A 26,065-nucleotide genomic window follows, 5' to 3' on the forward strand; every position below is an offset into this window, starting at 1 on the left:
ACAGAAAACTAATATTTTTGCCCATTATTCTTCACAACATAACTAAACCTTTAACATTTTGTATTTAACATTAATTTTCAATTGTAGCCTCAGCTTCTATTGTATATTTTCCGTACATGTTCGAAGGTGAGTCTACACCCTATTCTAAAACTCTTAATTAAACCCTGATAACTATTTTTGTACCTCTTCTCCATTATCCTGAATTTATGAGCTGTTATTTTAGTAATATAGTCTAACAAATACCTGAGGTCTTCAGATTTCAACTGGATTTTTACTGAGATTAAATGACTGTAACTAATCCCAGTACTTTTAAGAAGACTATTTGATGCACAGGAGGTGCTATAGGAATGTAAAAGTAAAGGAGAATCAATAAATATGATCAACAACTTTTAGATTATTTTGAATATTAAAACACAGCAGTACCAACACTTTGATAGCCCATCTATAGCTCAAAGTTCTAACTACTGATGAAACTGTTTTCTGTCCTGAACTCCACATTTATTATCTAAACCCATCACAGGACAGCAAAGGGACACACAAGACAAAAGAAAACACGTAAAGGGATCCTCAGAACATCCAATTAACCCCACCGTTATCTTAGGTCAGGTTTCAAAAACCTGAGCAAAAAGTCCTGTTGACTGTGCCATGGAGCAGCCCCAGTTAGAATCTTCTAAAGTTTATTTCTATGCTAGTTTAGATCAGTTGACATGAAGGAAGGCATTCAAATTGCAGATGATGTACATCCATCCATTATCTGACATGCTTTATCCCGAGTGGGGTCGCAAGGCGTGCTGGTGCCTACCTCCAGCCGTCTATGTGCAAGAGGCGGGGTCCACCCTGGACAGGTCGCCAGTCCATCGCAGAGCAACACAGAGACACACAGGACAAACAACCATTCACACACACCTAAGGAGAATTTAGAGAAGCTGTAAATTCATATCCTGTTGATAGACACCAACAGACAGCTGGTAGGCATTCAAGTGTATGATTCTTTCTTTCTTTTTATACCTTTCAGGATTTTTGTTTTTAAATTAATTGCAAAAATGTAATATCAAAGTCATTTAAATCTGACTGTGTAGTTTTATTCTTTAGCAATTGAAATTTATTACAAACCAAATAGTACAGTTTGTCCATATTGGGCCTTTACACCTATAGATGCCTTGCAGCTGACGTCACAGATGTTTGAAAAGTCAACCAGGGTCGACTGACCGAGGACCTCTGCTAAACTCTTTACATTCTGATTACTGCTGCACCTTATGGAAATGCTAATTTACGTGTTCTAAGCTGTTCATTCACTGATAAAAAGCTGTATGCATTGAAATTTTGTTTTTCCTACACTCTGTGTATACAAAATGACAATAAAGTTTGTCTAAGTCTAAGTCGAATAGAGCTGTGGCCATATTGAGTACCTGCTCTGGTCCCCTGCACGCCAAAGATGTATGTTGTGTCGTTGGATGTGTCAATAAAAAGGGTGACCCAAATATTTATTTTTACTGCTTACCAAAACAGAATGAATGTGGTCAGAGGTAGCTGTCAGCGATCACAAGGGTTAACCAGACCCCAACTGCAAGTAGCTGTCTGTGCAGGGAACATTTTGGATCAGGTGAGTTTAAAACAAGTCAGGACCGCTAGCTTAGGCTCGTGTCTACTTAATATAAATTCAGTGATTTGATTAGACTGATTATACACCTTTTGAAAGAACTGCATTTGATGTTAAGTTCTGAAGATTTTGCTTCAGCTATAGTTGTGTTTAGCTGTTTACATAAAGTAATCATAAAGATCAGATTTTTACCTTCGCTTTACACACGAATATACATTCTTGTTTTTCAAATGCCATAATTTCAAGTCCACAACCCAGCCGGCTGTGAAATACAGATAGATATCAGTGCTTTTTACAGCCTTCAGATTTTCTCTGGTGCATAGGTAAGGGTTTAATTTAAGACATATGTATCCATTGTGAAAGGACAAATCTGGAAGCCTGTCAGTTTAAAAAAGGTTTTGAAAAAGTCTAGATGGACTCCATATGGAAAATGGATTTTCTCTGTGTATTGTTTAAGCTCAATGGGATTTAAATGAGGATGATCCATTCTGGTCAGAGGGGAAGCACCACCAAGCTAAACTCATATTTCAGCACTCAATATGGTGGCTGTAAGGTAGAATCGTCCTGACGTCAGGCTTCTGAAACGTAGCTATAGCTAAGACTTGCACATGATCTGGATCATTACCAAATTTTAAGGAATTGCTCTTTGCATTAGACATGGAACCTTTGTTAAAAAAACATTCTAGTAAATCTGTTCATAAGATTTCAATTGATCCCTCTACCATACGAACAAAGTTCCCTTTTCTTGTGTTTTTGTATTCAGTAAAATAGCTTTAGACTTTTTGAGTCTGATGCTGAAGCTGTCAATAGTCATTGCTGCCCACCTCTGGTTTAGAGGGGAACTGCTTGTTCCGCCAAATATCTCACAATGTTAGAGAATCTTTAAAAAAAAAAAATCCTGTATTTAGATTATTATCTTGATCATCACCTCTGATAAAACTTTTACTAAAATTCGTCCATACCTCTTTTAGCTATTATGAAGAAAACAAGACAAAAACAACAAAAAACCTAAAAAACTATGCAGAACAAAACATAACCTCCTTGGTGGAGTTAATCAATTAACAGTTGATTGTGTGGACAGATGGATGGAGGATGGATTGATGGATGGATAGATGGATATTTTTTGTATAATTGCAAATTTCTGGTGTATTACATGTTGCTTCAGCTAATTGATCACTTTGCCTAAATTGAAATGAATTCCCTGAAGATCTTGCATAAATGAGCAGATAAAGACATCTTAGGTACAGCTGCCAATAGACATCCAGAGAAAAAAAAAGAATAATGAATCCAATCCTAGATCCATTCCTTGGTTTCCTTCCCTCACCCTCTGCTGTGGAGATTACACTCCCTTACTCCATCCCAGCTTGGTCTATGAAGACACACACACACAGACAAGCACACACACACACACATACTCCAAAACTCTTTCACAGAGATTTACTCAGAGTCTCAGTGGTCCAGCATGGAGCTGCAGCTGCTCATTCTCTGCAGTTAAATTGATACAACCTGGATGAGAAATCTGAGGCGAGTTGGTTGGAGAACATGTTGACCAATGGAATCTGTCTGCAATGACTTGGTACATCAGCAGTAATTTCACTATGGAGTTGTTCAGAGTTTGGTCCAAATATCAGAGGGTGGTTCTGATCACATCGATGATGTTCATGCAAGGTAGGTCAAGGTTTCCTACAGCAGGTTCAGCACTGCATGTCATGCTGTTCATCATACCAGAGCAGTTTTTAGTTTCTATGTTTAATCATTGTGTAGAAAGAATTTATTTTTACTGTGAGAACAGAGTAGATTTTAGTTTGAGAACTCATGCAGATATTTTGTTAAATATGCGCCTTCTGGGGAATATCTTCATTGATAACATTATGCATATTCTTCCAGCCCATAACCACATTGTTTAATCTTTCATCAGCATAGAAATTGTGAATTAAAAAGATAGAATGTGTTTTGTGAAATATCCTGCTTGTTTGAAGTTTTAACATAATTTTAGTTTTTCTTATGACGCTGTGGTTTGTGGTTTGACCTGATGTGTATGTGTGTGTGTGTGGGGGGGGGGGGTTCAGTCAACCCAAACGGCTTTCTGAAACCCCTTCAATTTATTTGTTCCCTGACCTTTGTCCCTGTGAGGCGTCTGAGGCTCGTTTAAGCTTTGGCACACCGAACGCAGTGATTGGATGCTTCTGGCATTGTTAGGGGTCACCATGGTAACGAGTTAGGCATCCAGCTGCATTGGTGCAAGTTTTTTGTCTCGACTTCGAAAAGAGGGGTCAATAGACGATAAGGAGCATGCTCTGCTGTTTTAAAGGAAAAGGCTTTCATGCAAGGCAAGACTTAGGTTGTTAGATTAGCAACATAGAAAAGTCTTTAGGAAATTTAGCAAATTTAAAAAACAAAGTCTAATTTTTTAAAAGAAGGAATGCTCAAGATGGGCCTCTTACTGTAAGAGCTGTCATTTCCATGCATTTAGTCCACTAGAGCGTTAATCAGCCCTGCTTCAGCCTCTCAGTGTAAAACTGTGACTAATTCTAAGAGAATTTGGCCTGATGGGGCAGGACTAGTGATTCAAATGCTAAACCATAGTTTTTTTTACAAAAAACAAAAAACAAAAACAAAAAACACTGGAATCATAATAACAAACTCTTTAGAAAGCGTACATGACGAATTTTGTTATATACACCCCTAAAACCTCTATTTCCTTAACTTTAAGTTTTAATAAAAATAGAAAAAATCTCGACTCAAAATTAAACACAAACCTTCAGTATAAAGTTCTCTGCAGGAGACAAAAGGATGTATATCTATGTCTCTGTCTGGGTCCAAAGGATTTGGGCATTTTCTTCCATATAAAACAAAGCAGCCACCTGCTGTGGAGCCTCCGGAGGACAAAGCCTGTGAAGCTTTCCGTCTCTTGTGGTGTTTCAATAAAATTCCTCTAAGCTTAACATGTTTTCTTGTGGGGATTCCCTTTCTTCTTCAGCCTTGCAGCATGACTGTCTAGACTGCAGGATCCCTTTAACCTGTACATACATCAGTCCAGTTCAGGTAGATTTACCTAAGTTCAGTCTGATTTATTTAATTTAGGTAAAACAGCCCTTACAAAAATGAGAGTGATCTCAAGACACTGACCATAAAATGAAAAGGTCAGTTTTGGACCAGTTTTTTTCCTTCAGCCCTAGCATGTGAAGTTCAGACCATCTGTTATGAAAACTGGATCGTTATTGATTTGGAACAAAATGGAAACAGATCGGATTTGATTGAACTATACAGTCTAAATGGTTTGCAAGTGATAATGTCTTGTCAGATTGTGCAGGTATTGTGCTCTATAAAAATATGGAGCAGTTTATAAAATTTTTCACTATTTCAACATCTTTTTCTTTTACTTTAATTGCTGTTGCAAATGTCATTCATTCATTATGATTTAAGAGTTTATAAAAGCATAAAGTTGACCTCTGTTTCAGACAGGGGAATGTGACCTGTCTCAGAGATTCTCCTCATGTTTTTGCACAGACTACACTGAAGGACAAAGATGCTAACAACATATGTGAAACGTTTAGAAGCACATTAGATGAATATGCCAGTATCTCTTAAAAGATTAAAATAAACATTAGAGACCCCTTTCGTTCCATTTTAAAACCTATCTCTTCATTTTTTTTTTTTACCAACCCCCACTTCAGAGACATGCGGAGGTCTCTGGTGAGCGTCATTTGTCTTATCCTGACATCCTTCTACCTGCTAACAGTCAGCGGATCTGCTTAGTGTTACTGGTTTAAAACACTGGTACCAGTCAGTGCCAGGTTTCAACTCTGTCGGCCTCAGCAGTGATCCATGGAGTGCTCTTTGATAGGAGGGGTGGGTGGATGGAGGAGGAGCTGTTATCATTGCCCTGGAATGTATGAGGTGTTGATTGGGCTTAGATGACGGGGTGAAGACTGAGGAAAACCTCCCTGTCTTTAAGATCCTTTTAGCAGGATTCATAAGATTACAACTGAAGGCATATGATTAAACCTGCATCATATGCCTGAATATTTACTGGGGGCCTGAGGAAAGAATCAGTTGAGGTTTTTTGGACACGAGGGTCACAGCCAATGACAATGATGACAGAAAAAAATATATATAAAAGTAAAATCTGAAAAGAGAGGTAGAGCAAATAAATTGTGTAGAAGAAAACTGCTGCAGGGGGATGTAGATCAGACATAGAATCTGATTTTATCCTTAGTTAAAGATGAGAAGCATACTGAAAAGCATACATTCTTTGTAATACTTCAATAAAACAGAATGCAAATATTCAGTTTTCTAATGAAAAAAATTTGTGCAAATGCAAATCTTTGTGTGAAGCTCCTTAAAAATCTAATCTATATTTTTTCCTACCAAATCTGAAAAGTTACACAAATTACATATTTATCTTTCAAAAATGTGCTTCACTATCAGTCATCCCCTCTGGAAGGTTACCTTGATTTAAAGATCAATGATATTCAAGTTGGGAAACATGCTTGTAAAAAAATTATATTTCACAACAAACAATGAAAATATAGCACTTTTTCCAAAATGTGCAATCTTAAATCTTGTAAATAATTTTCTGTCCAACCATAAAGCTTCTGTTAACACAAACATATATTTAAAACGTTGAATAGTAAAATATGTTGAGCCTTTAATTCTTATTATTTTGCTATTTCAAAAGATGTTAAAAGACAAGAAATGATAGAACTTCAGTTTTTGTATTGTGAAAGGTTTCGTTCTTTATCCAAACATGCTTTTTTTAATCTTAAGTTGTTTATTGTCTTGCACCAGATTTAAAGAAGCATGTGATAGAAAAATTATGTTGTTGTTTAACAGTCTTCTGAGGAGGATGCTAACTGTTGCCTTCTTCCTTTTTTTAAGCAGAGCTGGCCTTTTTATTAATCAGCTTGTAGAACCCTTTTAAGTCATTTGCTCTGATGCCGTTACCCCAACAAATGATGGCAGAAGACATCAGATTCTCCACCAATATCTTATAGCATCTTGCTGCAAACACTGACAGATTTAAGCTTCCTGAGGAATTAGAGTCTGCACTGTCCCTTCTTGCAGACTGGTTCAGTTTTTTGTAGTTTTTTGCAAGGCAATGTTGTAACGAAACAATAATAGGCCCATAAGGAGCTCACAGTCATGTTGAAATCTGGCATGTGTTGGGGTATAAATATGGTCCGGTCAGTTAATCTAGTATCAGGCGGGTTTAGGAGGAATTTGTCACACCGTTACATCAGCAAAGAGACGTCCTAGTCCATAATTGCTAGGGGGCCAACCAGGTGTCAGGGACCTGGCCCCTAAGCAACTGCAGTCTCTGCTTACCAATAGTTACGCCATCGTTGAAAGGATTAATCTTGTTCCAGATTCTTCTGAAATTTTTAATCAACTCCTTTGTTTTGTTCACATTGAGGATCATATATATATATATATAATTTTTCTTTTTAACTCAGCTTCTTGTTGATCCCTGATGCACCCATCACCTACAGAATCATCCAAGTATGTGTGCACATGCCAGGATTTTTTTATTTTGGACAATTGCAGCTTGCCTTTCTTCCAGTTTTTTTTTTTCCAAACAAAGGAAAAGAGAGGCTGTACAAGCAAACTGTTACATAAAACTCATGTAGAAGTACCTTTATTTATTCCAACTACACCTTTTATGCAGTCTGTGAGTTGTTATTGAGGCTGTTAATCACAAGTGATTGAAAAACATTATCTAAGTCCTTGCTGATTCCTTGTTCCTCCTTGATCCCGCGTCGAGTTCCTCCAATAGATGCCACAAAAGAAACAAGGAACCTCCCAGGCTTTATGATGTATGAAACGTAGGGAGGTGATGGAAGGAGAAGTAAGACAGTGATGTGGGAAAAAAAAGGTTTTGTGTTAGGTGGAAGTTATGGATGTCGTTGAAAGGAGGTGGGGTGTTAAAATGCTTACAGTAGAATAAAGGAGTTGCAAGTGTTAGATGGAGGACCAAAATGTATTGTTATTGCTGTTGATGATGGTGTTTGCAGAGAAGAGAGGGAAGCTAGGTGTCTGCCATGTAATTGGGAAGCAGCAGAACATTTTTACTGGTGGTAAAACTCATTCACCTTGTTAGTAGGTAGGAGCAAAGGGTGTCAGGAATGGCCTGCCTCACACATAGGTGCTGTAGCACCAATGGTGTGTTCACACCCAACTTGTTTTTAGCGTCAGGAGAGTGTGGTTTACATGCATTAAGGAGAACACACAGAAAGGAATGTCTATATTCAAGAGGCCCTGTTGGGCTTTTTCAGCAGCAGTCTGTTTAGTGTTCAAGTTTTGAGCATGTCTAAATATGCCAGAGTTGTGAAATGTGTATTTTTGCATTAGAGCACAGTGAATCAAGCAATCAGATAAAACTGAGCTTTGTTAAAGACAAACAATGCATCAATGTTTCATCCAATATATTTATAATTGTGCTTGAACGTTTACATGCCTTTCCTTGAAAGAAAATCATACATTTACGCTAATAATTAAAATGACACAAAATTGAAAAAGGTAGTAATAAATAGAGATGTACTAATTGATAATTTTGTAAAATATAATATTGATTTAGATTTTTTTTATTTTGAAAAATCTAATAAAAAAAATTAAATACTTGTAATGTTGATAATCTTGGGTTCATAACTAAACTTATTTATTAAGGTAACGAGTCAGGAGGAAACAGGTACACCGTGATATGTTCATTCTTCATCTACTGATGACTTGCAACACAGAGACACATATCGGCGGGGTACATCATATCTGCAGCCATCTGTGTCAGGAGGTAAAACTACAACTCCTTAACTTAGCATCACATCCCCCTTTTTCTAGAGATGAAAACATTATACATACCTTGCCATTAAACAGTGAACCACCAGCCCTGTTAAAAAAGTTTATTCAGGTATGGTTGGAAAGCAATGTCTGAAATCATTTTTTAAAAAGTTCATAGAATTTTTATGAACTATTTCTTTTGTCTGATTTGTGATGTTTAGATGACCATTTGTATTTTTCCTTGCATTAAGCAAAGGGTGCCAACAACCTGGTCTGTGTGTGTACAACTCTGTTAGAAATAGACCAAAGAAATAATCCCACAAAGCACTCTTAATCCATTATAGTGAGACTATTAAGCCGCATCTTCATTGGTCTAAATTCCAATGGCAGGGGGTGCACTTTAGACTACTCCAGCCAATACCTCCTCTGCACTTAGTAGTATATGGTTTAGATGCAACTGCTGAGCTACGGATGTCTGAAGCTCTCTTCATTATATTTTTGCTGAATCTGAAGGCCATAGATGTGTATAGCTCCTTTTCTGTTCCTACTTATCTCAAAATTGATATAATCTGCTAGCTGCGCACCTCGGCACCCATTAACCTCACCTCTTGCTCCTGGCTGAGTCATGTTGTTCCCCATTCAATTTAATTTGTATTATAATACAGCTAATACTAATATTTTAAAGAAATTAATAACATGTCATGAATTGACTTTTCAACATGGTACCTCTAATAGTACTGCGCTAAAAGTACTGAACTTTAGAAAGTGATGCAATATTTCATAAATCTTAGTGGAAGAGTTCACCGCAGCTTTGTGCTGGATTCTATACACTGTTGGTCTTTAATGTGACTTGAACATCGGATTTCAATCCTCTGGAGGGCTAACCAACTCTTCAGTATAACAGTTTAAACTCTAATCTTTTTCTATACTAGTGTCATTAGTTAAAGTGGGTAAAATTTCTATTGTTGACACAGACACAATAATAGGTTTACACTTAACACCATCTGCTCCACAGTCCACAGAAAAGAGGGTGCAAGTAACTCTTCATATTAAGATTTCTTAGGTTTCTTAGCCTCTCCAAGTGTTACAGAGATAAGTATACAATTGAATTAGCTGCATTAGAATATTTAGATTTGTTGTATAATCTAAAAGACCTATGGTAGACTTAGCAAAATTATCTCTACAGTAATTAATTAGCATTGAATAAAAGAGGCCTGTTTCAAATTTGTCAGCAAAGCTGAACTTCAATTAAGAGTTGATTATAGGACATGGAAGTATTCAAGTGGCAGAGTTTAAGAGAACAGTTTTGTTATTATTGATAATATTACTGTATTGTAAATTATTCAATACAGCATTTAAATGGTTTATTTTCGTCCATTCAGCTATGTTATTTGATTTAATCTGAAGTGTTGTACTTTTCAGGGGTGGCAGCCTAGTGGTTAGGGCATAGGGTTTTGAATCCTGAGGTTGTGAGCTTGATCCCCCATTCCCACAGACTACCACTCTGGCTCCCTGAGCAAGACCCTTGACCCCACACTACTCCCCAGGCGCCACACAGTGGCAGCCCACTGCTCCCCAAGGGGATGGGTTAAATGCAGAGAATTCATTTCATTGCTCTGTACTTGTGACAGTGGAATGACAATAAAATTCTATTCTAATATTTCTAAGCAAACATACAAACTAATTTGAGAATGTAAAAGGGTCAGCTGTTAAATGGCTTAAAGATGTTTAGCTGTCAGCTGGTTAATTGAAAAAATAATAGTTGCTACCTAAAAGCAATGCAAAGTTTTCCAAAAATCCAGAATGGTAAATAAAGAGTAATATTTTCTCTGCTTAAATAGGATTCAATATTTAGATAGTTTCATTCAAAAAGATATTGTTATAAAAGGGAAACACCAATGAGGCATCTGAACAAAAATGTAAAATTGAATAATTCATAACCCCCATAATGTAACATAAAACAGAACAAGAGGTTCCAATTGGTAAGAGAGATGAACCAGCAACTTGGTTGGTATTTAGAAATAGTAACCTTCTATTTGACAAAAGGGGGGAGCTGGGATGTTTAAAGTTACCTGATAAAAACTAGTGACTTTCCTAATGTCATTAATCGCATGGGATACATTTTTGCAAATTTTCTCATTTAATCAGTTCAAAGGGGATTTGCTAAGGATTGAGTTATTTTATGATGCTATGGTACAATTCAATTCAGTTTATTTATATAGTCCCAATGCACAACACATGTCATCTAGAGGCACTTTATGCCACTGGAAGTAATTTTGACATGATGAGCATATAGGCGTGTTTAAGATGCAATAAAAATAAATAGTAAAATAGATTGAGATTCACAACTTTATTGTCATATACACTTTAGTGAACGCAACCAGGGTCTGTAAATCTATATATGCGCTATTAATTAAATTTCAACATAACACTATAACAACATAAATTTGTTCTGTTATAAACCTGGATAACTGTGTTTATGTCACACATGACTTTATTAGCTCCAAAATCCTTCTATGCAAACTACAAGGAAAAAATTTTATTATTATACTACGTTATTGAACAGTTCTCCACAGCGATTACACAAAGAACACAAGATCGAAATAACACTCTAAAATACTATGGTTACATTAAACTGCAAGAATAGATATGAAAGTGTGTGGCAACCCATGCTCTTACTTTGAGCTACAGACAGGGTGCTCTGGTTAAAGGTCTTTCAAGAGTGGACGAATCCGAAATGCCATATTTCCTATCTCATAATTATGAGATCGTATCTTGTAATTATGAGATGATATCTGATAATTACGATATACTGATCTTGTAATTTTGAGAAAAGCTGTGATTTTTTTTTTCCTTTGGTGAATGCAATATGCTTCTGTATCGGTGAGTAATTGTGACTGGAAAAATAATCGTTTCACTGTCCTAATTAAATCTTATCTATTAAAAGTATGGTGCATATATGATGAAGTACAAATGTTATTGATGTGTTAAAGCACTTTGAAAATTAATATCCTTTGACAGACTTTTCTTGGGCTAGAATGATACTGACTTGTAAGGCAGAGAGGTTAAATCAATTCCTGATCATAGGCATGAACTACAAATATTTATGTAATGATTCTCAATAAGTTTAAGAAATCAAATTATGTAATTATTAGTTGTTTTTTTTGTAGAATAAATAACTCCATTCATCCTAGCTTTGTTGGACATATGGAATATGTTTTAATCATTTATTTGTCAAAATATTTGTCAAAATAAATTATTCATCAACTTTGGTTGGTCAAGCATTACAGTTTACAAAAGCCAGACTTTCGTTTCATGAGACCCTTGTTACATCTATGCCTACTGAGCATCGTCGTTTACATATTTTTCTGTATTAATGCAAAAGTGTTTGGATGTTATAAGTTTGCTTTACTAAGGTGTTTCAAAAGCCCATGTTAATGTAAATATAGGTCAACTTCATTGGCGGCTCTGGTGTTATCTATTGCTGATACTCCATAGTTTCTTGGCAGAGTATGGATCTTTACTGTTTGTGGGACTAAGAATCACAGCGGTACCATACTCATTGAAGTAACCATTGGTATTTTAGGCAGTCAGGGCAGATGCCAAGATCTCTTGTTTGGTAGAACCGACAAGTTTATGTATGTGACATATATCCAGCCATAAAGAAATCTTTGGATATGACAAAACACAGTGGAGTAACGCCAGCTGGTGGACAGGTTACCATCATACTTGAAATACAATCTAAACCGGCCAAACGTCTTTTAGCAAAAGCATTTAAATTTGTACTAAGGTGCTGTTATGTAGAACATACCAGCAAACCTTTCAGTTGCACAGTTGAAAATGTTATACAAAGTTGATTATTTAATTTTTTTTTTTGCAATGTGTCTTTACATTTTTATTGTACAAGAAAAAAATATTAAAAATACTATATAGCAGTCGTATATTTGCAATTTTTCTTATTTTTTTCCTTTCCCCCCATTCTAGGAATACTTTTTACAGCAGTGGCAGACAGGTGTTTATCCCCTCCTTGCACCAGTGGTGAAAGATGTATCGACCACATGGGTCAACATGTGTGTCTTTGCCCCAAAGAATCGGATAAATTGTACATGGGTGCAAACTGTGATGAACTGTATGATCCCTGCATTTTTGCACCTTGCACCAACTGTACCAGCGAACTAGGAACGGATCAGTACACCTGTCACTGTCCAGATGGCTTCACGGGGAACAGCTGTGAACAGAATATGGATGAATGTCAGAGCAACCCCTGCACTGGTGTTAAGTCCAACTGCGTTGACAAAGTCAATGGTTATTCATGTCATTGTCCTCTTGGATTTGGAGGTGAGGACTGCCAGGATTATGTGTTCACTTGCACAATGGAAACATGTCAGAACGGTGGCACTTGCCTGGACATCCCAGACTATGGTCCCAAGTGTCTATGTGCTGCTGGATTCAATGGTGTGGACTGTAAGGAAAATATTGATGAGTGTGAATTGGACCCCTGCCAAAACGGAGCCATCTGTAAAGACAGAGTAAACGGCTATCAGTGCTTCTGTGTGCCCGGATTTCAGGGTTACCACTGTGACCTGGACATTAATGAATGTGCCTCACGACCCTGTCAGAATAATGGCACATGTCTGGATATGGTGGATCGATACCTTTGCAACTGCCCCCCAGGTTTTGAAGGTAATAACCTATTTTTACAAGTTGTGTTATTAAATTGGTAGAGCAGACTGAAACATTAAACTTCTATGCACAGCTATATATACATACATACATACATTCATGCATATATATATACATACATACATATATATACATATACACACATACATGTATATATGTATGTATGTATATATGTATATATACAGTATATATACATATAACTATGTGTGTGTATATATATACTGTATATATATATATATATATAATATATAATATACATATATATGTTATATCTGTTTATGTAATGTCAAACTCCTGTTTACTTAAAAGGTCATTATAGGTAAAAGGCTTTTACAGACACGTTTTCCAGACAGTTTAAAGCTTCAGTTGAATTGTTTTTCAAGTGCAGTTGGAGACACTGTGGAAATTGAGTCTGTTTGGTGTGTACTTGCTATAAAAAAGAAAACAATTGAAAACAATATTTTCTACTGTAACAGTAAAAGTGCCCCAGCATTATCAGAGCTTTTGTAATTTCTCTCTTCAGATTGGTAACTTACTTTTAAAGAAAGGCATGACAGAAATAAGCAAATATTAAATCTGTAATGGAATGTAAAGACAGATAAGGTATTTACTGGGATTATTATGTATGAAGTTAATTTATTATCTTGGGATTTCTCTGGCGCCCTGTAGGCATTAACTGTGAGATGGAGATCGATGAGTGCGAATCACTTCCTTGTCGTAATGGTGCCACCTGTCAAGACCATGTTGCCATGTACTCGTGTGAGTGTGTGGCAGGTTTCCAGGGCCAAGACTGTGAGGTCAACATTGACGAATGTTCCAGTATGCCTTGTCTGAATGGGGGCCAGTGCAATGATAGGGTCAACAGGTAAGATTGCAAAAAGCTTTTAAAATTTGGTTTATGTATTGAGATATTCTCCAACCTTGACTAGGGCTTTTTTCCTTTTTCTTTTCATCAGAAATCAATTATAACAAATATTTTTATAGAAATAGGTCAACACAGACATAACTATACTTTGCTTTGTGTAAAAAAAAATGAGTATAAATCACAGGATACCAAATTTTTCTTTTTACTGACAGATCAGGAGTGCATGTTTAAATTTTATAAGTGGCCCAAAAAACACAGCAATGATGTTTGTTTCTGCAAACTAAAGACTACTATCTGTATCACTCTACTGCCAAATCTATAAGCCTTCTAAATTCATAAGCTCAAGGATGATGGAAGTTAGCCATTGCTGTGACCTCACTGGTGAATGGCCTCACATTGCTCTTTTGGTGGGCCTGGCCAGATCCTGTGAGGAGCAGCGCCACCGGGCCCTCGCTGACATTCAAGTATCTGTTCTCAAGTGAGGGGAAGAAGGAGTGGGAGATAGATAGACAAATCAGTATGGCTGCCACTATAATTCAGAAGCTTCAATCTGTTGAAAAATAGTAAATGATTGTAAATTTACTGTTCTAACTTTTTTTTCCTTTTTTTATCATTCTTATGTTCCCTATATATATATATATATATATATATATATATATATATATATATATATATATATATATTGTCATGATGGGTTCACTGAAGGCGACCCAGTTATGCAGAACACCACTGACGGACACAAGGATGAAAAGTTCAACAGTTTATTAAAGCACAAACACACAGAATGTACTGATTCTGGTTCGGGGCCTGGATACTGGTTCACCGGAGTCTGCGTGAGAGACAGCACAGTTAGGGGTTTGTTGGCAGGGTTTAATTTCCAGAAGTTCACTGATTGTACCTTGAGGGTTCTTGAGGTTAACTTTGGGAGAGTCACTGTTAGTTCTGGAGAAGGGTTCATCAGCAGAGTCTGTTAGCTGCTTCAGCGTCTCACGTCTTGTTAGAACAGACCTTGGCTTGGAAGTCCCAGCTCAGTCCTGAGCTGCTTGAGGTTTCTCAGAGGGATCTTCAGGGTTTGGCTCAGAGGGTCGGCTCGGCAGGTTAGCTCTTCCAGAGCTTTCTCAGAGGAGGCACAGGTTTCCTGGAAGACAGAGATAATAGTTAGAATCCAGACTGGATTCAAAGTCATGGAGATACTCAGAGGATCTAGGCTTTAGCGCTGATCAACTGGAACAACACTGCGGCGTTGAGGCAAGGTCTGAAGACAGCTTAAGTAGTGGATCCTCTGATGATCTTGATGAGCTGCAGCTGTGCAGGAGGCTCCCTCAGAGGATCCACGGACTCTGCTGGAGAAAGATGGGATTTCTCCAGCTCCCAACAGTACCCCCCCCTCAACGACCGCCCCTTGGCGGTCCGGAAGAGGTAGATGGGCGGGAACGCTCGTACTCCTCGATGAGTGCAGGATCGAGGATGTACGAGCCTGGGACCCACTGGCGATCCTCCGGTCCGTAGCCCTCCCAGTCGACGAGGTACTGCCATCTGCGACCTAGTCGACGGGAGTCCACGATGCGGCGCACTGTGAAGGCCGGATGGCCATCGACCTCCAGGGCGGGTGGTGGGGAGTCGGACGGTGGGCACAAAGGGCTCGAAGAAACAGGCTTGATCTGGGACACGTGGAATGTAGGGTGGATGGTAGTAGAATGTAGGGTAGTTGGAGACGAACAGCTGAGGGGTTGATGACTCGAGTGATCCTATAGGGTCCGATGAATCTTGGGGAGAGTGGAGAGCCATACCTCCTGGCCCTCAGAGTACTCGGGGGCGGGACGTCTCCTGGCGTCAGTGAAGCGTTTAACAGACACTGATGACTGGTTGAGTGTGGCGATGGTCTCCCTCCAAATCCTCTGGCAACGGCGGATGTGTTGATTGACGGACAGCACCGATATCTCTCTCTCATCTGCGGGGAAAAGAGGTGGTTGATACCCGAGACTGACCTGGAATGGGGATTGTCCAGTGGATGCAGATCTGAGGGAGTTATGGGCATATTCAATCCATGGGAGAAATTGGCTCCAATCCACGGGGTTGTTCGATGTGAGGCAGCGAAGGGTGGATTCCAACTGTTGGTTAATGCGCTCGGTCTGACCATTCGATTGGGGGTGGTAACCTGAGGTGAGAGAGGGTTTGCAGCCGAGCGCAGAGCAGAATGCCTTCCATACCTGGGAGATGAATTGAGGACCTCTGTCCGAGAGGATCTCTTGGGGGATCCCATGAAGTCGGAAAACATGTTTAATGAGGAGCTGAGCTGCCTGGAAGGCCGTGGGAAGCTTTCTGAGGGGAACAAGGTGGCAGGACTTCGAGAAGCGGTCAACAATGGTGAGTATAGTGGACATACCTCGAGAGACAGGGAGACCGGTGACAAAATCAATGGCGATATGGGACCAGGGACGCGAGGGAACAGGAAGTGGTTGAAGCAGGCCAGAAGGAGGTTGGTGTGAGGCTTTGTTACGGGCACATGTGGGGTAAGCCAACACATACTCCTTTACGTCCTTGTGGAGAGAGGGCCACCAGAAGCGTCTGGAGATGAGAGCTACTGTTCTACTGACTCCAGGATGAGCAGAGAATTTGGCGGCATGCATCCACTGGATAAGACGGGACCTGACAGAAGATGGAACATATGTACGGTTAGAAGGACCGTTACCTGGATCGGGTTCAGTGGCCAGGGCTGAGTTGATGAGGTCAGTTATCTCCCAGTTGACCACTCCCACAGTACATGAAGCTGGAAGGACAGGTTCAGGTGTCTCGGGATGATCGACGGAGTAGAGACGAGAGAGAGAATCGGGCTTCACGTTCTTGGATCCGGGTCTGTAGGAGATAATTAGGTTGAACCGAGAAAAGAAGATTGACCACCTGGATTGGCGAGGATTAGCCTGTTTGGTGGACTGGATGTAAGCCAGGTGCTCAGCTCCCTCCAGCCAGTGCCTCCATTCTTCCAACGCCAGTTTGATAGCCAGGAGCTCTCGGTCACCCACATCATAATTTTGTTCAGCGGAAGAAAGTCTACGGGAGAAGAAAGCACAAGGGTGTATCGACGGAGTAGAGACGAGAGAGAGAATCGGGCTTCACGTTCTTGGATCCGGCTCTGTAGGAGATAATTAGGTTGAACCGAGAAAAGAAGATTGACCACCTGGATTGGCGAGGATTAGCCTGTTTGGTGGACTGGATGTAAGCCAGGTGCTCAGCTCCCTCCAGCCAGTGCCTCCATTCTTCCAACGCCAGTTTGATAGCCAGGAGCTCTCGGTCACCCACATCATAATTTTGTTCAGCGGAAGAAAGTCTACGGGAGAAGAAAGCACAAGGGTGTATCTTTTGGTCTGAATCGAGCCTCTGGGACAGGACAGCTCCAACACCAGAATCTGAAGCGTCCACCTCTAGGATAAACTGTTTGGCAGGATCAGGTTGCATGAAGACAGGAGCTATGAGAGCTACTGTTCTACTGACTCCAGGATGAGCAGAGAATTTGGCGGCATGCATCCACTTGATAAGACGGGACCTGACAGAAGATGGAACATATGTACGGTTAGAAGGACCGTTACCTGGATCGGGTTCAGTGGCCAGGGCTGAGTTGATGAGGTCAGTTATCTCCCAGTTGACCACTCCCACAGTACATGAAGCTGGAAGGACAGGTTCAGGTGTCTCGGGATGATCGACGGAGTAGAGACGAGAGAGAGAATCGGGCTTCACGTTCTTGGATCCGGGTCTGTAGGAGATAATTAGGTTGAACCGAGAAAAGAAGATTGACCACCTGGATTGGCGAGGATTAGCCTGTTTGGTGGACTGGATGTAAGCCAGGTGCTCAGCTCCCTCCAGCCAGTGCCTCCATTCTTCCAACGCCAGTTTGATAGCCAGGAGCTCTCGGTCACCCACATCATAATTTTGTTCAGCGGAAGAAAGTCTACGGGAGAAGAAAGCACAAGGGTGTATCTTTTGGTCTGAATCGAGCCTCTGGGACAGGACAGCTCCAACACCAGAATCTGAAGCGTCCACCTCTAGGATAAACTGTTTGGCAGGATCAGGTTGCATGAGGACAGGAGCTCTGGAAAACAAGGATTTTAGTTTCTCAATTGCTGCTTGAGCCTCGGGAGTCCACTGAAAAGTGCATTTAACAGAAGTCAGGGAGGTTAATGGAAGGGCGGTCTGGCTGTAGTTTCTAATAAACCGACGATAGAAGTTAGAGAACCCTAGAAACCTCTGTAATTGTTTGCGGTTCTCTGGAACTGGCCAGTCTAAGACTGCTTTGATCTGGGACACGATCAGGAGCAGGAGGCTCCCTCAGAGGATCCACGGCGGACTCTGCTGGAGAAAGATGGGATTTCTCCAGCTCCCAACATATATATATATATATATATATATATATATATATATATATATATATATATATATATATATATATATATATATATATATATATATAAATATATATAAATGTAATATTGTGTTTGTGGGTTAAAATTAAATTCTGTGACCAGCTTTTTAGGTTATTAAAGTCGTAATAATGTAAACATTGAGAAACAACAATGTTATACTTTGTGTGTCACATAAAACCCAATGACTTATGTATGTGACAAAATGTTTGAAAAGTTCAAGAGGCAGGCTACAGTAAAACTTATTTTCTTACAACTGTTGTTTTTTTATGGGAGGTTTTAATGCTTCACATCTCTGGAGTTACTTTTGAATTTAACTTCCTCTCAAACACACATATTTTTCAGTGGGATGATAGATCTGAAGAAAAAAGTCTTAAGATATATAAAATGAATCCTTTTATTAAATCCCACTGTGATAAGGGCTAACTTCTGCCTCTGTTTCTTTTCCAGTTATGAGTGTGACTGTGATGGGACAGGCTTTAGTGGGGACCACTGTGAAAATGATATTCTTGAATGTGCATCTAACCCCTGCATGCATGGAGCCACATGCTTAGAGGGAACCAACCAGTACGGGTGCCTCTGCTTGGAAGGTATAGAGTTCAGCTCAAATTATCAACCTAGCAAATTCTCAGGGAATTATTTAGATTTGAAATATATATTTAATTCTCAGAAAATTATTCAGTATGTATGTATAAATACTGTCTAAAGTTTAACAAATCTACATGGTAAATTTACAGTAATCAATGGTTTGTTTTTAACATGCAGAAAATTGGCAAAAGCATTAACTCTACCATCCAAATCATGTTCTCATCTTTTACGTGGCCAGAAATCTATAAAGGGGCTAGGCATACAGTCTGCTAAGGAGTTAATATACTGTATACAAATATGAATATATTTCTATACCTTTAGGTTACGAAGGGGAGAACTGCGAGGTGGATATAGATGAGTGTGAACAGCATCCGTGTGCCAATGGAGCAGAGTGTTTTCAGCGCTCAGATATCCAGAACTATGAAAGACTTCCTGAACTGAGAATGGTAAATTTTAGCTATAACACAGCAGGTGGCTATTTGTGTCGCTGCCTGCCAGGATTTTCAGGTAAGCTTTATCTACAAAAACTTTTTTTTATTTTATTTTATTTTTTAATATATATCCAAAGTCTGATTCTGATGAAAGTATCCCCCTCACAGGTTACAACTGCTCAGTCAATATCGATGAATGTGAGTCGGCTCCATGTCTTCATGGAGGAAGCTGTCAGGACCTGGTCAACTCCTTTCAATGTGTGTGTCCTTGGGGTTTCACAGGTAAAATAAGCCCTTATGTATTATCATTCCAAAAAAACATTCCACTGGACTTTGTTTCCAAGTTTGAAGACTTTTCGCTTCCCATCCCGGAAGCTTTTTCAATTCAAAATGTCAGAAATAGCATTGAGTTTGAGGCTTTATACAGTAGCCCAACAAAGCCTTTAGAAAACATGCAAATTGAAACAGACGAACTTGTCCACCCCTTTGAAATGGAGGATATGGAGGCTAGCTTCTTTTGTTGGCCTGCGATACCCCATTCCTGTCTATGTCTCTGAAAGGTGTGTGTTATGTATTTCATAATCTTACCTTCTAGCAAAAGAAACTCAAGTTTATTTTCTCTTTGCAGAGATTTAAAAAGAACTGATCCTAAGCTTACCTACAGTACACGCCCATCTTAACAAAAAGGCCACATTGGTTCAAATATATGAACAGAATGCTTTCTTTCAGCTCTAGGGTTAATACTAAACTTATTTTTATCCAATCTAAAGTATATACAATCAACACATAAAATATTCCACATTTTTTATATAAATTAAGTAATGATAAAGTCAAATCTCTAATCATTAATTTTCTCTCTGATTTTATCACTGGCTTGTGGAAGCTACAGTAGTGATCGTAATAAAAAAAATACAGTTAACCCATGAAGCTGGAAGGAGGTTAAATGAATTACGTACATGATTTTTTACATAATAAAATTTAAAATAGTTCAAGTGGAATGAATATATTTGCAAGACTCTGAACAGTAGAAGTGTATGATCATCATCTTCGTAGTTCAAAGAAGCCCAGAAAAGGCAATTAGAGTTTAATCTTCTTCCTGCTGATTATTCCTCATGACTAGCCAAGCTATTAATTCTTTATTAGAACAGATTTCCCCCTTTATACTCAAAACACGAAAAATAACATACTAACCCTGATAAGACAAAAAATAGCATGGCTCCAGACCTAGGAAGCCAGCTTTACTCAACAGAATAAAGGTTTACTCTGCCCATGCTGTTATAACTGAGATTCCAGCACAGTGGTGGATAGCAGGTAGAGAGAGGGCATGTGGTGTGGACAAGCATTGTTGTAAACAACAAAGCTCATAAATGTAGCCAAATGTTGGATATTAAGCAGCGTTCCTTTAAGAAACTTGTCAGGAGAGGGCAATCAAATCAAAGCTGCTTAGGATCCAAATTAAGCTCTGACTAAATCAGAACAATATTAACAGCAAATCTGTCGTTTAGTTTTTGCTAATTTCTGCTTAGCTGTTGCTGTTCTATAAAACACTGAAGGACTATTCCATTTAAGTAGTTCCGTCTGTTCAGGTATCAGATTTTTTTCTATGTTCAAGTAAAACCAACGTAATTGGATATGATGATTGAGAACATCCAACTTATCCTTTGGATGGTGGCAGTCAGTCGTACGCAGTTTTAATTTACTAATTGCTTTGTAGTGCAAGTACCTTATCAATTACCCCTCTGGTACTCATTTAAACAATTAAAACTTTTTTTATTTTTATTTTGCTTTAAAAACAATATTTCAATGTAAAAGAAGCTACATATTAGAGAGTATAGTTGATCAAAGATCTGATGTGTAATTAACATGGCTGCCAGGCCCGGTGTATTTAGCATTTATAATTATCACTGAAAAGGTAAGAAAAATGAGTAAGCAAACATTTTGAAATATTTTATAAATATTTTTTATTAATGTCATAAAAATGTAAACTACATAAGAGCTACATCTAAATACACAAAGGAGCGGATATGAGATCGATCCTCCGATTGATCTGTTAGAGTGTATAACCATTATTGCTCTCATCAAACTCAATGGGAACAACCCTCATATCAATTTTGTGTACATTTTCTAAAAAGTTGCTACTCAGATACACATTTTGTTGATTATTTCCAATCTAATCTGCACAAAATGTTTCAAGTTTTATCTTTAATGTATAGTTTAAAATTGGTTTTCATACTTCTAATAGTTATATTATTATATATATGATTATACATATTACAATTGTAACACCTGCATTTCCACACTCTTAGACCATATCAACAAGTTGCTTTTTACTCTCCACAATGATCTGACCACTTAAATTCAATGCAATGTGTAATCCAGAAGCAGGAATTGTAAAACAGAGATTAAATAAAAAGTAAATGTATTCCATGAAAACAACATGCTTTTATCAGGTAACAAAGTGTCCCTGGTTTCACAGCTGTTTCACAGATAGAGATTTTTTTCCAATATGAAAGTAATTTTACTGACAAATTTTAATGAATTTTAGGTTCAAGCTCAGTTTCTGTGGCCATTTTTCCTCATGGAAAATTTTACTGTTGTGTAATTTACAGACCAAAAAAAGAAGTTTCTTCTGTGTGGCTGAAAACCTGACATTTGATTTGCCATCTTATTGCCAGAGATTTTAGCTTTTACACATGTCCGAGCTTCCTTAGAACTAATTTGCTACCGCTGAGCTTTAGTCATACCCTGCACTGTTTTGATTTCCTTTGAACTTGCAGCACCTCCTGCTGGTCTTAAGAAACATTTTCTGCAGTCTGTTGCCATCTAAACAAGTGTAAGGAGTAGGTGTGGGAGGGACTGCAGCATTGCATTCCTCTTGTCAAATGACAGGAGCCAGATGGAGTCTTACCTCTGAGCCAGGGCTGAGCTGCAGACAGGAAAGCAGCAGAGGAGGGAGGTAAGGGAGGGATGAACCTTTTCAGGGAAGGTGACAGAGGGAGGAGAAAAGCTTGGAAGGGCTGCATTGTAATCATTTCTGCTTGACAGCCTTGTGCAAAGCAAAGATATTGAGGAGTAGAGGCAGTGGACTTTTCTGCATCTCTTCTACCATCGCTAGTGTGGGGAGTGGATTGGGAGTTGGAAGAAAATGGAAGGGAGGTGTTTGATGCTGATTCCTTTCCTGTGCTGTTTTTTGACAGAGGGCATGATAGGTATGGTGAACAACATTTTGTTCAATGTAACAATAGAATAGGGAACATTTGTAGTTTTTTTTTTACTGAGAGGTTGAAGTCTTGGCATTATAAAGGCAAGCTGTAGAGCCCTCTGTTTCCGGAGTATTTATAAGGACTGTTAATGCAAGTTGACTGATGCTGCCAGAGCTTAACGTTGAATGCGATTCAGATTCTCCTCCCCAGTCTGAAATCTGTAATTAGTGCACAGAATCTGTCAATTACTTCATCTGACAGGTATCTAATGTAACATGTTTATGTCCAGCTGGCAAATTCATACAGATTTAGCTGCATTGCTAATCCTACTGAGCTCAAACTGTCATATAATTTCCTTCTCTTCCAATATTTGTAATACAGATGCCTCACACAAACCAGAACTGCCTTTTTATCTCTATTTGTGTCAGTCAGTAAGTTATTATTAACTTTCCAACACACCTTTTTTTAAATTGTTAGGATTATATTAGAATTTACTGTCCTAGATAAAATCACTGTGTGAAATCCTTCTCAATAAGTGTTTCATGAGCAACATTTTTATTAGTGTTTTTGTTTTTTCGTTAAGGTGTTTTCTGCGAGGTTGACATCAATGAATGTGACAGCAATCCCTGTCTGAACGGAGCCACATGTGAAAATGGTGCCAACTCCTACAAGTGTCACTGTCCCTCACCAGAGCAAGATCAGGAACCCTGGGGTGGACGTGACTGTGATGTGAAGCTGCTTGGCTGCCGGCAGAACCAATGTCAAAATGGGGCAACCTGCATGCCAATACTGAAAAGTGATGGGGGGCACAGTTACATCTGTATGTGTCCCCCTGGCTGGGGTGGAGAACGCTGCAATACTTCAACGACTTTCTCCTTCAACAGAGAGGGTTATGTTTATATGCAGCTGCCAGTTTTCAAGAATAGGAATACACAAGAGGCTGTAGATAAAATCCAAGGACTCCACATGCAGCTTCGTTTCAGGAGTACTCTCCCAAACATGGTGGTATACTACCGGGGAACAGCTGAGCACTTTCTCTCCCTAGAACTTGTTAACGGCTTCCTCCAAGCTGTAGTAAACTCAGGGAGGTTACTGAAGTTGGTTTACTCCACCCCATTCAATGATGGGAAATGGTACCAAGTGACTGTGACCATGGATGAGGGGTTGGTTTTGACCGTTCAAGGGCCTGGTTGTAAGGAAGGATGCCAGATCAGGAATGAAAGTCACAACCATCTGATTTTCCTCCAGCCCAACTTTTTCCGACAGCTTTATATTGGAGGAGTACCTCCAGAATATTCCACTCACTTTTCAAGTGGAAAAGGATTTATTGGCTGTATAGAAGACCTTAAAGTTGACCTGAAACTGTTGCTACCTCAAGACCTCATAAGGGAAGAAAACAAAGGCTTGGAACTTGGATGTTCAAAAAAGGATTGGTGTTCTAACAGAGTCTGCTCGGAGCATGGACAGTGTGTGGACATGTGGGTTCATGCAGACTGTGTCTGTCATCGGCCATATTATGGCATTCACTGTGAAAAAGGTAAAGTTTATAACAAGTCTTTATTTTTCTTCATTTTCAGGAAACGTAAAGTGCCATGACTGGCAACATTTCACCACCTGTGTCAACCCAGATTAATTTGTTATTTCAAAGTCATGTGCTGTTCCTGCCAAGATTTACAAACACTCATTATTTCCACACAAATAACTCATTTGAAATTAGTCTTTTGTTGTTTGCCAGTGAAGTAGGGCCACTGGAGCAAAAATAGTACTATAAACAACTGCAGTAATTAATAAAAACATGTATTACAACACATGGCAGAACTACACTGCAAAAATTATCTAGAAGTAACTTAAAATTTCTTAAATTAAGTGTATTCACCCTTATTTTGAGTAGGTAAATGAGATAGTTTGCCAATGGAATGAGTAATTTTATTCTTAAAATAAGATAATTAGATAATATGCACTTGAAATAAGACAATGCAATTGTGTTTTCTTATTTTAAGTGTAAATTGTCTTGTTCCATTGGCAAAATGTCTCTTTTACCTCCTCAATTCAAGAACAAATGCACTTATTTGAAGAAAAAATGACTTATCTAGATTTTTATCTTTTTGCAGTGTAGCTTTTGAATGATTAGATCCAGCAGCTTTAAGCCTAAATAGTCTCCCCAAAACCATGATCTCATCCTTAGTCAAAACCTGTAAACTATGCTATTAGACATTTGTCTTTTTCCCAATAATTGTCTGATATTTTATTTCTTACTAGGTTCAGATAGTTCAAATAAGCCCTAATCTGTCCACAGCCCTCAGCTTTTGTGGAGAGGGCGGCTAGTTTTACGTTCCTGCTCTAGCAAATTGTTTGCTAGATGGAGGTGTAACTCCATGGTGATTGTGAAAAAGGCCCTACTACACCTACTTACAATCCTCAGAAGACTCAATCTAAGACAGGATCTGCTGACTCTCTTTAAACTGAGCTCAACTCAGAGTCTGCAAACTTCCTGTATACACTCATCGGCCACTTTATTAGGTACCCCATGCTAGTAACGGGTTGGACCCCCTTTTGCCTTCAGAACTGACTCAATTTTTCGTGGCATAGATTCAACAAGGTGCTGGAAGCATTCCTCAGGGAGTTTGGTCCATATTGACATGATGGCATCACACAGTTGCCGCAGATTTGTCGGCTGCTCATCCATGATGCAAATCTCCCGTTCCACCACATCCCAAAGATGCTCTATTGGATTGAGATCTGGGGACTGTGGAGGCCATTTGAGTACAGTGAACTCATTGTCATGTTCAAGAAACCAGTCTGAGATGATTCCAGCTTTATGACATGGCGCATTATCCTGCTGAAAGTAGCCATCAGAAGTTGGGTACATTGTGGTCATAAAGGGATGGACATGGTCAGCAACAATACTCAGATAGGCTGTGGCGTTGCACATTTGAGTCACATATTTGAGTCACTGTTGCCCTTCTATCAGCTCGAACCAGTCTGGCCATTCTCCTCTGACCTCTGGCATCAACAAGGCATTTCCGCCCACAGAACTGCCGCTCACTGGATCTTTTTCGGACCATTCTCTGTAAACCCTAGAGATGGTTGTGCGTGAAAATCCCAGTAGATCAGCAGTTTCAGAAATACTCAGACCAGCCCTTCTGGCACCAACAATCATGCCACGTTCAAAGTCACTCAAATCACCTTTCTTCCCCATACTGATGCTCGGTTTGAACTGCAGGAGATTGTCTTGACCATGTCTACATGCCTAAATGCACTGAGTTGCCGCCATGCGATTGGCTGCTTAGAAGTTAAGTGTTAACGAGCAGTTGGACAGGTGTACCTAATAAAGTGGCCGGTGAGTGTATGTCTTCATGTTTCAAAAGATAATTAAAAAATTTGCAATATGGAAGGTCATCCACTCCAGCCAGAAGGTCATCAGTCACTCACATCTCTTCCATAGGAACCTCTTATGAACTCTTGACAGTTCCAAAAATTTTTAAATTGTAACTTCCTACATGATA

The 26,065-nt window shown here is 39.0% G+C and overlaps 1 protein-coding gene across 1 annotated transcript in view; it reads left to right on the forward strand.

Annotated features, from left to right (window-relative positions):
• Positions 1-3,010: 3,010 nt before the first annotated feature.
• LOC119773845 (protein crumbs homolog 1-like) overlaps positions 3,011-26,065 on the forward strand; it is a 37,165-nt gene continuing 14,110 nt past the window's right edge. The window contains exons 1-7 of the mRNA XM_038271027.1: positions 3,011-3,268; positions 12,359-13,057; positions 13,727-13,922; positions 18,788-18,927; positions 19,247-19,432; positions 19,525-19,638; positions 23,143-24,096. Of these exons, the coding sequence (XP_038126955.1) occupies positions 3,169-3,268; positions 12,359-13,057; positions 13,727-13,922; positions 18,788-18,927; positions 19,247-19,432; positions 19,525-19,638; positions 23,143-24,096 (2,389 nt within the window). The 5' untranslated portion in view covers positions 3,011-3,168. The remainder of the gene's footprint in view (positions 3,269-12,358; positions 13,058-13,726; positions 13,923-18,787; positions 18,928-19,246; positions 19,433-19,524; positions 19,639-23,142; positions 24,097-26,065) is intronic.

This window comes from Cyprinodon tularosa, unplaced genomic scaffold (genome assembly GCF_016077235.1).
Source record: "Cyprinodon tularosa strain WSP-4 unplaced genomic scaffold, ASM1607723v1 ctg789, whole genome shotgun sequence".
Classification (NCBI taxonomy): Eukaryota; Metazoa; Chordata; class Actinopteri; order Cyprinodontiformes; family Cyprinodontidae; genus Cyprinodon; species Cyprinodon tularosa.